Source organism: Dendrobates tinctorius, unplaced genomic scaffold, assembly GCF_039654945.1.
Source record: "Dendrobates tinctorius isolate UK_male_01 unplaced genomic scaffold, ASM3965494v1 ptg000009l, whole genome shotgun sequence".
In the NCBI taxonomy this organism is placed as follows: domain Eukaryota; kingdom Metazoa; phylum Chordata; class Amphibia; order Anura; family Dendrobatidae; genus Dendrobates; species Dendrobates tinctorius.
Genome location: NW_027361677.1, coordinates 21,110,086 through 21,122,534, shown reverse-complemented (window position 1 = coordinate 21,122,534; position 12,449 = coordinate 21,110,086). Strand labels below are relative to the sequence as shown.

General features: G+C 45.4%; 1 protein-coding gene across 1 annotated transcript in view; it reads right to left on the bottom strand.

The window, feature by feature from the left end:
* LOC141097011 (mitochondrial inner membrane m-AAA protease component AFG3L1-like) overlaps positions 1–3,334 on the bottom strand; it is a 41,360-nt gene extending 38,026 nt beyond the window's left edge. Inside the window, exons 1-3 of the mRNA XM_073583988.1 lie at positions 3,126–3,334; positions 1,410–1,497; positions 566–657 (exon numbers count right to left, since the gene is read on the bottom strand). Of these exons, the coding sequence (XP_073440089.1) occupies positions 566–657; positions 1,410–1,497; positions 3,126–3,221 (276 nt within the window). The 5' untranslated portion in view covers positions 3,222–3,334. The remainder of the gene's footprint in view (positions 1–565; positions 658–1,409; positions 1,498–3,125) is intronic.
* Positions 3,335–12,449: the final 9,115 nt, after the last annotated feature.

The following is a 12,449-nucleotide window of genomic DNA, read 5'->3' as shown; positions in this document are numbered from 1 at the left end:
TCTCCATAATTTTGGTTTTAAAGAGAAATATCAACAATAACCTGACCCCAAATAATAAGAAACAAAGTTTTCATTTCTTGATTTGGAAGCCTTATGTATAATCCTACAAGGATAGATTTGATCACCGTCCATCAGCGGCAGATGCTTAAACGGATTGGACCATGAACATTACCTTTCCACGGGGTAGGTGACAAATTGTATGATCGCTGGGATTATCATGTCTCCGATTTATTAAAGTGGTGGTCAAGCATGTGCACCAAGTCACCATTCAGTGTCTGCAAGCAGTGTACTCGGTGACCTCATCCAGTCACATAAACAAAGAATGTAGTGACTAATACTGCACACAATTGGGAAACACCAACCCCGTGTTTGCGACCAGTGGTGTACCACTACAATCAACTTTTCCTGCAGAAAGAGGATTGGGGATGACTTGTATTTGTATTACACCTACACTTCTGTATTAGAGTTGCTGCTCACGGGAAGGACCGGCAGACACATCTGGGTGACTGCTACCTGTGCAGGGTTATGTGGTTATTTTGTGTTGCATAATGACAGATGGACGCACCTTCTGCACTCGCTTCCACCAGCCGGGCTCTTTCCTACTTCCATCCTTTTTACCGCTGTTCCCGCCTTTGCCTTGTGAACCCGATTCCTTGTCTGTAATGGGAATGCACATCACATCAAAAACAAGAATTCCAGAGGAAAGGAAGAGAGAAAGCAACAATGCAATCATAAAACCCAGCATCCAAGGAAGAAATGACTACTTCCAAGTCGCTGCTAAGTCTCCTAGACGTGTGGTACAATGGACAAGATCAATATTAAAGGTATTGTCCGAGACTATAGGGCACCTATCATGTTATTTATTATCTTCTCTCTTCCTTATGTGTCCTGGAATTCAGTGGGGATATAGGTCCTGCCGAGACTCCCACCAGTTGCTTAAAAAAAAAAAAAAAAATGCTGAGTAGGAAGAAGCGATGACCTCTGGCACAAGTATGTGCCCAGTATGTTCATTAGAAAGTCTATGAGCCAGAACAAAGAGTGGAGTGAAGACTCATTGGCTCTCTACTGAGCCTGTACAATGCTTTACCTGCAGGTACATGTATGAGCTCAGCGCTTCTGCCTGCTGTAGAGTTTGAATGACCGTTAGTGGTCTCAGGATCAGCATGACATATTGGGAAGAAAACAGATATTAAATAATAGGCGCAATTAAAAAAATTGATAGATCAGCATTTTTTTCCCCAAACACAGCGCCACACCAGTCGGCAGGTTGCGTTCGGTATTGCAGCTCGTTACCTTTAACTTCAAAAGGATTTAATTGCAATAAATGGCAACACAAATTTTGATTTTTTATTTTGCACATGCCCTTTAAAGTTTATTTTCCTTATTAATATCAGTGACATGTTATATACCTCTATAAGGTTTAGAGCCGGTGAATGATAACATCGGTGACGGCCTCCATTGGGGGTTCTGATGTAACGCCAGGCTTCCTCTAAGATACTGCAACAGAAAAGAACAAGGATCAGTCTTCTTTGGGGTAGCAATAAGAAGAAAAAGGAGTTCCCTTATAGCAGCAGCCTAAACCCATAGCTGCACTTGGGTTTTGTTTTCTTAAAGGGTTAATTCCCAACTTCATAAATCGATAGTTCTTGTAAAATACAAGTAATTTAGCAATTTACTGCTTAAGAAAATTTGCATTTGTGTTTTAGATATTTTCACTTTTCTTTTCATCTTGTTGCATTGGAGACCGACTACCGCTGTTGCTATGAAGCATAACGTGCAGTGTTTACAAGCACTTCTCTATTGAGCTAGTAAGCGCTATTTTGAAGTAGCAGAACGCGGTTGTTTCCTAATCCTGGCCAAGCGCTTACAGGCTAGACAACAGCGGTGATCGGTTTCCTAGGCAACGGGCTGTAAACAAAAGTGATAATATCTGACAATATCCGTCTATGAAGAGGGGACGGACCCTACAAAGTGTAGCTGACATTTCAGAAGTTTTGATTGGTGAGGGGAGTCCGGGTGTTGTGAACCCCGTATCGATCTCTGACAGCAGAAGAGATCAGACGAGCTTTGCGCTCAACTCTCCGTAGAGAAGAGGGGTTAGCGGTGTACAGACTCAGACTCTGTATCTGCCCGTAGAAACCTAAGGCAGCGACTCGTTAAGGCTACTTTCACACATCAGGTTTTGTCTGACAGGCAGGATCCGGCTATTTGTTAAAAAACCGGATCCGGTGAAAGCTGCTGCCAGATCCAGTTTTCTCTCATTGAATTGTATTAGCGCCGTATCGTGCCACATGGCCTTCCGTTTCTTCTGGTTTTCACCGGATCCGGCTAAATGTTTCATTCCGGCTTCTGGAAAAAAAACATCTCTAGTAGCGTTTTTTGTCTGCAGCGAAAAACCGGGCAGCGCTGGATCCGGCCCTTCCGGTTTTTTGCTATAATGGAAGCCTATGAGCGCCAGATCCAGAAAAAGACGGATCCGGCCACCAGATCCGTTTTTTTAAGTCTGCGCATGCTCAGATCCCATTGGCCAGCCCCCAGGAAACAGATATAAACCTGCTAGATGGATCCGGCAGAAAAACAGATCCATTTCTTCAGTTCTCCAAAATTTACGCCAGATCTGGTTTTTTAGCAAATAGCAGGATCCTGCCTGTTGGAAAAAACCTGATGTGTGAAAGTAGCCTAACCAATGTCACTACCTCCATTAACTTGATGGATGAAATATAAAGGAGTTTGCTAAAAATGGTGCAACAAATCCCCATTTTTAGGCCAAGACCAGGCCACGCACTCCATAGAGCGTCGAAATATTCAGTTGCACCCCTGCACAGCTGAGGGTTTGCTACAGTTGCTTCCAATCTAGATAGTCCTTTTGTGAGCTCAGCGCTGCGGCAGAGGGTTTGTTACAACGTATCAGGTGTCACTTTAAGGTTCTGGCTGCAGATAATTGCCAGGACTCCGTGCAATTGTAGCAAACCCTCAGCAATGAGAGGTATCCGGCTGTCAGCCTCTGTACACAGATAATGTCACAATGCAAAGACAGTAAGCTTAGGTGTCAGGAAGACAATGCACGTCTATAGGTGAGCTGTGGTCACTTCTGACAAGCCTGCCACACACTGCACAGTCCTCACCTGACGGGCCCCGCTCCCACATGACAGACCCCGCCACCAGCCGGTCCGACATCTCCCGACCCCGGAGGAGAGCAGGCGCCCGAGCCCGGCACTCATCTCACCGCTCTGTATGGGGCTGAGGCAATGTCACTGCAACTGGGAGAGATTGGGGTCCTAACTGCGCCTGTCAACTGTCAGCCAATCAAAGAGCGGCATTCCGGGCAGGCAGTCTAAGGGCACACTGAAGGGGGCCTTCGCAGTCGGTCCTTCTGTGTCCTTCACATATTGTTGTCTTGTAGGAAACAAAGTATAGATTAATTGGTTCCTAGGAGTTTAGTATACATTTTTTGGTTCCTAGATCTCTATAAGGGGAGACAGCTGATATTATTGTCATACAACCAGTGTTTAACATATGTAGAAACAGTTGGGGATTCGGTAAATTTTTTTTTGTTTTGGAAAAGCGATGTCCCCCGGTTGTGTGTATACAGCAGCAGAGACTTTGTATCAGACCTGAGGAGGGTGAGTAAGGCACAAAATAGGTATATTATAGCATGAGGCTTACTCACCATCCCCAGGTCCAGCACTGACTCTCTGCTGTTCCCATTGGTGAGTTAAGGTCTTAGCCGGTGCTGCAGCCAGTCAATGACTTTAGTGACTGGCTGCAGGGCTGTTGACATGCCATCCAGACACCCGGGGAAGAGGAGATTCCACACTAGTCCCAGTATGGGAAAACAAACCGCAGCTGGGGGATAGGGAGATGGATAACCCACACACCCGGAGGCTAGGGCTGTATCTGGCCCCAAAATCCTGATTCCAGGCACAGAAAACATTGAGGGACAGTGGCTTTCCTAAGAATTTTTGTTCCAAGAGAGTTGGGAAGTAAGAATAATACAAACTAATTTTATTGGGGGAGGAGGGGGTGCAAATCATGACAAAAATGCTTCAAAACTGGCATAGAGGGTCGGTTTCAGGGATGCACGTCGGCCCCCTGAAGTTCTGCTGACAGGTGGATTGATGAATTCTGCCATCACATCATTAACAGAACATCCTGTTTAAATGTAATTCTCTTGCTTTTGTACATGCCCTGTGAATGGAGGGGGGATCTATAAATGGGGTTCTCTAGTATTACATGGTGTCGATGTGACGTTATATAGCGCTTTCGGCATTATTGCCATTGATTATCCCTGTCCTGCCATGACAGATCCCTGTATGCCATTGTCACACTGCATATATTACATCTTTGATTCCTGTTCAGATTCATTTACCAGAACACAGACAACCCCTTTAATTAACCCCTTCGCGCCGGAGCACATTTTTGTTTTTGCATTTGTTTTTCGCTCCCCTTCTTCCCAGAGCCATAACTTTTTTACCTTTCAGTCAATATGGCCGTGTGAGGGCTTGTTTTTTTGTGGGACGAGTTGTATTTTTGAACAACAGGTCATTACGAGTTTTTAAACAGCAAACATGCCTATGTTCATTTTTATCTAAGTGGTGAAAAAAAATTCAAAACTTTGTTAAAAAAAAAAAATACAAGCAGGGGAGAATGATGAGAGCCGTGTTCTGCACCCGGCGACAGGAAACAGCGCTTAGGCTGAGTTCACACGTGGCGTTTTTTTTGCGTTTCCGCGGCGGTTTTAACCGCGCGATTTTGCCGCGAAAAATAAGCATCCCATGCATTCCTATGGGATTCCGCAATGCTGTGCTAATGCTGCGGTTTTTACCGCGGCGGAATCGCTTCGCGGTAAAAACCGCAGCATGCTCATTAATTTGCGGAATCGCGGCGATCCCGCACCCATAGGAATGCATTGTTCCGCTTACTTCCCGCATGTGGCTGTGCACACCATGCGGAAAGTAAGCAGAACATTTGCGGATGGTACCCACGGTCCGGAGGAGAGGAGACTGTCCTCCGGGCTTTGGCTACTTTCACACATCAGGTTTTCGGCGTCAGGCGCGATCCGGCGTCGTGCCGGAATGCCGGATCCGGCAAATGTTTTGTAAAACTTGATGTGCCGGATCCGGTTTTCTGCCGGATCCGTCTTGTTCTTGACAGACAAAACCGGATCCGTCTCATCCGGTTCATCCGTTTTTCTATCCGTTTTTCGACGGATTACGCCGGATCCGGTTTTTAAAATTGACCCTTGTGGCCTTCCGAACGGGATTGGCTACTGGAAAACTATATATAGCATGTTCCTACAGCCCTTCTTTGACAGGTTGTAGAGAAGAAAGTGCAGGTTGGAGAGAAGAGCAAGTTACTGGCGAAGATGGATGTTGTCATTGGAAATATTACCACTAGAAGTTCTGTGACGGTTTCAGTAATGAGGGACAATTTTGCACTATACTTTATGTCACCTCAAGGCAGAGTACACTGGCAGGATGACAGAGTGTGAAAGATTTGTGCCCTAACCAAACTTGTGTACCTTCTGGACCAACAGTATATACCTTTGCCAACCAAAGTTGGCTATCTTGTCATGGTCTTACTATTTTTAGCTTTAGGCCACAGGTGTGTACCTGGTTGTGTTTTATGCAAAGTATTTCACCTTTTAACAAAAGTTGTGTACATTGTTAGGAAATCACCAACAATAAACACAACTTTTTAGGTGAAATACTTTGCTTCAAACACAACCAGGAACACAACTGTGGCAAAAAGCTAAAATTTACCCACAGTTATATACCTGGTTTTGAATACCTTTTTACCTTTGAAATACCCTGTATTTAACCTTTTTTTTAAACATAGTTCGCCACAGAAAGAAATGACAGACAACCATTGTGAAACGATAATTTAACTTTTATTTAAAATTTTTTTTTTTTTTTGTAAAATGTCTTTAAAGTGCAAAAAACTTTTTTAATAAAGGTTTTAAACCCAATGGGCATTTTTATTAAAAAACACACATTACAAATCTGTGTAGTGTGGGGTGGAAATACTGCTGGAGGGGCTGCGGGACACTTCGACACTGGGTGTGTGGAGAGAGGACTGGGATCGTGGTGGGGAAGGAACAGTTAGAGGTGAAGGTGTGGAAAAAGCTACAGAATGGGTGGACATGTGGGAGGCAGAAGAGGTGGTGGGCGGTGGAGTGGAGGGTTGGGCAGGGACTGTAGGAGCAGATGATGTTGATGGAAAGTTGTATGGGGAAGGAGTTTGGTACGGGGAAGGAGTTTGGTACGGGGAAGGAGTTTGGTACGGGGCAGGTTGCTGGAAGTGGGGAGATGTCTGGTACTGGGGAGGTTGCTGGTACTGGTGAGGTTGCTGGTATGTAATAGGAGGGGGAGGATGGAAAGTGGCTGGAGGGGGTGCAGATGTAATAGGAGGGGGAGGATGGAAAGTGGCTGGAGGGGGTGCAGATGTAATAGGAGGGGGAGGATGGAAAGTGGCTGGAGGGGGTGCAGGTGGAGGAACTACAGTGGTGGGAGGTGGAGGTTGGGAGGTAACCTGCTGTAGAGCACCGTGGCACGAATGCATTACATGCATCTGCTGGGTAGGAGATAGTGTTGCCATGCGCTCCACAACAGACCTGAAAAAGGTGTGGTTTGGCGAAGATCTTGCTTCTGAATGCATGGTTTGCAGAAGTGTCTTCACCTCCAGAATGCTGGAGTTGATCTGCTGAAAGCCTGCGGAGATTTGCTCTGACAAGACTTTTAGACAGTTCTGGAAAGATGCATTCAGATGCAAGAACTCTTGCGCATAACTCTTTTCCTGACCCCTCTGCCGCTGTCGCCCAGTACCCGCAGGTGTACTAGAGGTGGCAGGGGCAGAAGGGTGGGGTAAAGGGAAAGAGATCTCCTCACCAGCAGCTTCATGTAATGTAGGCGGCCACGATGCTCCTGTGCTGGTCGATGGGACAGATGGGTCGAATGTGTGGGAAGGCTGGGAAGGTGCAGATGTACCGGGGCGGTCGAAGTGTCCCTCGGTGCCGGTCTCCTCAGGGATCGCCTCAGAAGAGTCCAATCGTGCAGGCTCCCGAGTGCTGCTCACCGTGCTGTGGAATAAAGAGAAAAAAAAACAATTAAAATACTGACATGGTATGGCCCTGGCTGAAAAAAAAAAAGTTACATCTAACATTTTTTTTCACATGTGGTGTGTAATATTTACCTTCTAGTGACCATTGTTTCCCGGAGGAACGACAGGGCTTGTGCGTACTTGTACTTGCTCCTGCGTCCTCCAGATCCACTCGGGGCCCGCATCTCTTTATTGAACTCCTTCTTGAAACGATCCCTCACAGACCGCCACCGATTCACAATTCTGTTCCCTGAAACGAGAAAGGAGTGGTTAGTATACAACATCAGTGTTTCACAAACTCCAGTCCTCATGGTCCCCAGGGGTCATGTTTTCAGGATTTCCATAGTAAATAGAAATCCTGAACACATGATCCGTGGGGACCACGAGGACTGGAGTTCGGGAAACACTGGTTTACATCAAGCAACCGGTACTGTATATACTTACGCTCTTTAATCTGGGCCCGAACATCGAGGTCCTCCCAGCGGCCCACAAGGAGCGAACAGATTTCCTCCCAGAGTCGTCGGGTAACGATAAGGTCAGCGTGGCGGCGGTTAGCCATATTCCAGAGCGGCTCCCTTTCTCTGACGAGATCGATGAGGTGGTCCACATCGAGTCCTCCATCCTCACCGTCAGAGTCGGGAGCACGCTGTGAAGGCTGTTAAAGAAAAAGACAAAAATAACATAATTAGCCTCCACAAAAGAAATGAAATAAAAAGTGCAAAAAAACAAAGCAAAAATATTTATACTTACACGCTGGTGACCGCCGCGTTGCTGTCGCCGACGACCCTGGGAGGCACTGGGAGGACCTCTTGGCCGAGCACCAGATTGGGAAGACTAGAGAAGAAAACAAAAAATGTTATGTCTTTGGATGTAGGCATTTGTTTGCTGTGTGTGGTCTGCAGAACATTGTTTTCTATGTGTTGTGTGTAGTGTGATGTTGTGTTTCTGCGTTTGATGCAAAAAACTTACCAATTGTGAGCCCACTCCAGGTGTCTGTCCACCCCTTCCTTCTTCTTCTGGGAGCTCCTCTTCATCTTGTGATTCCTGTTTTGAAATAAAAGGCAATGAATAGACATATATTACAGAGATGATGGATTTTGGAAATAAAAACTTACCGTCAAACGCTGACGATGCGAGGGAGGGCTCCCAGAAGAAGATGTGCTGTCCTGTTGATGGCCAGACTCCATGGCTGTGGGTATTGCTGCTGCTGCTGTTGCTGCTGCCAGTGATGCCATTTCTGCTGCTGCTGCTGCTGCTGCATCTCTTGGGCGGCTGTTGAATAAAGAGAAACAAAGGGCCAATGAATATCTTGATATTCCATGGCCCTAGTTTGGAGGAATGGGGGATTTGATAATTACCGTCTCTCATCTGCTGCTGGACTCCCCTCCTCAGCATGTTCCATTTGCTGCTCCATTTGGGGTGGTGGTGGTGCTGATGGTGCTGCAGTGGTCTCCTGCCTTCTCCTGCTGCGCTTGGTTGCTTTCTTGGGTGGCATGTTGGGTGTGACTGTGGGTCCCACTGTCTTGCTTTTATATATGTCTTGTGGGCAGAGCTACTGAGCATGCTCAGACCAAAAAAACCGGATCAGGCGCATTGCGGCGCTCATAGGCTTTCATTGTGTGAAAAAGCCGGACGCGCCGGATCCGGCGTGTCCGGCTTTTTCTCCGGAGACAAAAAACGTTACAGTAGCCGTTTTTTCCAGACGCCGGATCGCGACACATTGCCGGATCCGGCGAAAACCGGATGAAACGCATGGCCATCCGGCGCGATCCGGCGCAAATGCAAGTCAATGGGGGGGAAACCGGATCCGGCATTGCATTTCGCCGGATCCGGTTTCTGTCAAAAGCGCCGGATCGCGCCTGACGGCGAAAACCTGATGTGTGAAAGAGGCCTTAGGGTACCATATCCCTGTAAAAAATAGAATTTAAAACAAAAAAATATTGTTATTCTCACCCTCCGACGTCCCGCGCAGCCTTCCCGCCTCTCTCCACGCTCTCGTTCCCAGTAATCCTTTGCGAAAATGCCCGCGATGGCGTCCGTTCTCGCGGGATCGCGAAGTCTCGCGGTCATTCGCGCGACGTCATCGCGAATTACCGCGAGACATCGCGATCCCGCGAGAATGGACGTCATCGCTGGCATTTTCGCAAAGGATTACTGGGAACGGATGCGTGGGACGTCGGAAGGTAAGAATAACACCATTTTTTATTTTTTTTACATTCTATCTTTTACTATTGATGCCGCATAGGCGGCCTCAGTAGTAAAAAGTTGGTCACACTCGTCAAACACTGTTTTTGACGAGTGTGACCAACCTGTCAATCAGTTCTCCAAGCGATGCTACAGATCATTTGGAAAACGCTAGCATTTTGCAAGCTAAATACGCTTGCAAAATGCTAGTTTTTCCGCGGGAAAATTGCGGGAATTTAAAATGCGATTTTCCTGCGGACTGGAATTCCGGAATTCTCGCGGTAATTTCCGCGAGAGTTCCGGTACGTGTGCACTTAGCCTTACTGTAACGCTTCTTCCCCGGCGCTGATGCATGTGACATGGATGACATCCATATGTGTTATGCATATATGCACGTGTGCTGGATGTTTTGTGGCCCGTGCTGACATTAAAAAATAGATATGTCAGCGTGTTTTTCCCACGGACACACGGTCCGTGGAAACACAGACATGTCCACAGACCCATACACTTGAATAGGTAAATAGCGCTCAGTAGCTCCCGAGTCTCTCCGCATGGCTGCCCAATGTTAAAAAAGTCTTTGACACACCCATGGTGTCAATATGATCACTGCACCCCTAGATGAATTCATTGAGAGTTGTAGTTCGTAAAATTGGGTCACTTATGGGGGGTTCTGCTGTTTTGACACCTCATGAGCTCTCCCAGTGGGTCATGTCACCTGCAAACCATAACAGTAAAATCTGGCACTTCTTCCCTTCTGAGCTCTGCCATGTGCCCAAACAGTGGTTTACCCCCATATATGGGGTATCAGCAAACTCAGGACAAATTGCACAATAACTCTTGGGGTCCAATTTCTTCTCTTACCCTTGGGAAAATAAAAAATTGAGGGAAAAAAACGATAATTTTTGTGGAAAAAATGATTTTTTATTTTTACGGCTCTACGTTATAAACTTCTGTGAAGCCCTTGGGGGTTCAAAGTGCTCATCACACATCTAGATAAGTTCCTTAGTGCATCTAGTTTCCAAAATGGTGTCAATTGTGTTGGGTTTCCACTGTTTAGGCACATCAGGGGCTCTCCAAATGCGACATGGCGTCCGATCTTAATTCCAGCCAATTTTGCGTTGAAAAAGTCAAATGGCGCTCCTTCCCTTCCGAGCGCCCAGAGGAGGATTACCTCCCACATATGGGATGTCAGCGTACTCAGGACAAATTGCACAACAACTTTTGGGGTCCAATTTCTCCTGTTACCCTTGGTAAAGTAAATTGTTTGTGGAAAAAAAAGTTAAATGTTCATTTTTTTGTTTTTAAACATTCCAAAAATTCCTGTGAAGCACCTCAAGGGTTAATAAACTTCTTGAATGTAGTTTTGAGTACCGTCAGGGGTGCAGTTTTTAGAATGGTGTCACTTTTGGGTATTTTCTATCATATAGACCCCTCAAAGTGACTTCAAATGTGATGTGGTCAGTAAAAATAAAATGGTGCTGCAAAAATGAGAAATCTCTGGTCAACTTGTAACCCTTATAACTTCCTAACAAAAAAAAAACTTGTTTCCAAAATTGTGCTGATGTAAAGTAAACATGTGGGAAATGTTATTTATTAACTATTTTGTGTGACATATCTGTGTGATTTAAGGGCATGAAAATTCAAAGTATTGCAAAATTTTCTAAATTTTCGCCAAATTTCTGTTTTTTTTTCCCACAAATAAACGCAAGTCATATCAAAGAAATTTTACCACTATCATGAAGTACAATATGTCACGAGAAAACAATGTCAGAATCACCGGGATCCATGGAAGCGTTCCAGAGATACAGTGCCGGCAAAAAAAATCTTTACAAGTTCAATGAAACCACAAAATCTTAATATTCAAGTGGATTCAAGCGTTTTATTGTGGCTATTTTATTACAATTAGTATTTTGTCATGTCACCCTTACATTTTATCACCATCTGCAGTCATTTAGGCATGGATTCAGCAAGGCTGGTTAAGTATGTGGAGACCATGTTTACCCACAGTGTCTTCAGCACCTCCTTTAGATTGTTGATGTTGCTGGGTCGTGTCTCTTGAACCTTGTTTTTCATTAAATTCCAGGCATTTTCTATGGGGTTAAGGTCAGGGGAATTACCTGGCCACTCTAAAATGTTAATGTTATGGTCACTGAGAAACTTTCTCACGGCCTTGGCTTTGTGGACAGGGGCTCTATCATGCATAAAGTAATCACACTGATGTATGACCCAAAAAGTAAGCATGTGTTCTTCCAAAACAGTAATATAATTGCTTGCTTTCATAATTACATTCTTGGGAAGGAAGTACAAACCTGCCCTGCCTATGCTTCCACTGAATGCACCCCACACCATCACACTGTCACAGGGTGTTTAATTAACAGTCTTAACTCTATATTTTGGGTCATACCGAGACACGGTACTCGGACGACGCACAACCTTTGAGCCTCCCCTGACCAGCCTGAAAGTGCTCTCATCACTAAACATCACTTTCTTCCACTCTTCAGATGTCCAATCTTGGCTTGTACACAATGGGGGAGTTTTTTATTATCTCCCCCATTGTGTACACTTTTAAAAAGTGAAATTATGATGTGGATTTTATATGTAAAGTTTTTTTTTGCTGCGCAAGTGTAAAGATTTTTTTTCGCCGGCACTGTATTACCTCATAAAGGGACAGTGGTCCGAATTGTAAAAATTGGCCCGGTCATTAACATGCAAACCACCCTTGGGGGTAAAGGGGTTAATAATAATGGTGACATTTATACCTGCATGATGCTGAAAGCTAACATCATCTATATAATCTGAGGAGACTGGCTCCTTAGCTACAGGAGAACTACAAGCCCCAGCAGTCACTCATATTGTGCGCTCCACCCTCCTCTCATGTAAGAGGGCTCTAGTCTCCTCATCAACAACCTCTATTTCATGCCTAGAATTGATCACGCAATGATTTCTGGGATACGTAGTTTAACTGTCCCAGTCTAGTGTTTGTTACTGCATTCTCTGGACAACAGTTCCCAGAAACCATTTGTGGCGCACGGATTTCTGGGAACTGTAGTTCGCGTCTGCTGTTATCTAATGCGCAGAAGTGATTATTAAACTACGACTCCCAGCAATGATTGCAAAAACTGCCGGCTTTCCTCAGATTCTGTACTATAATTTCTAGGCGGGAAATG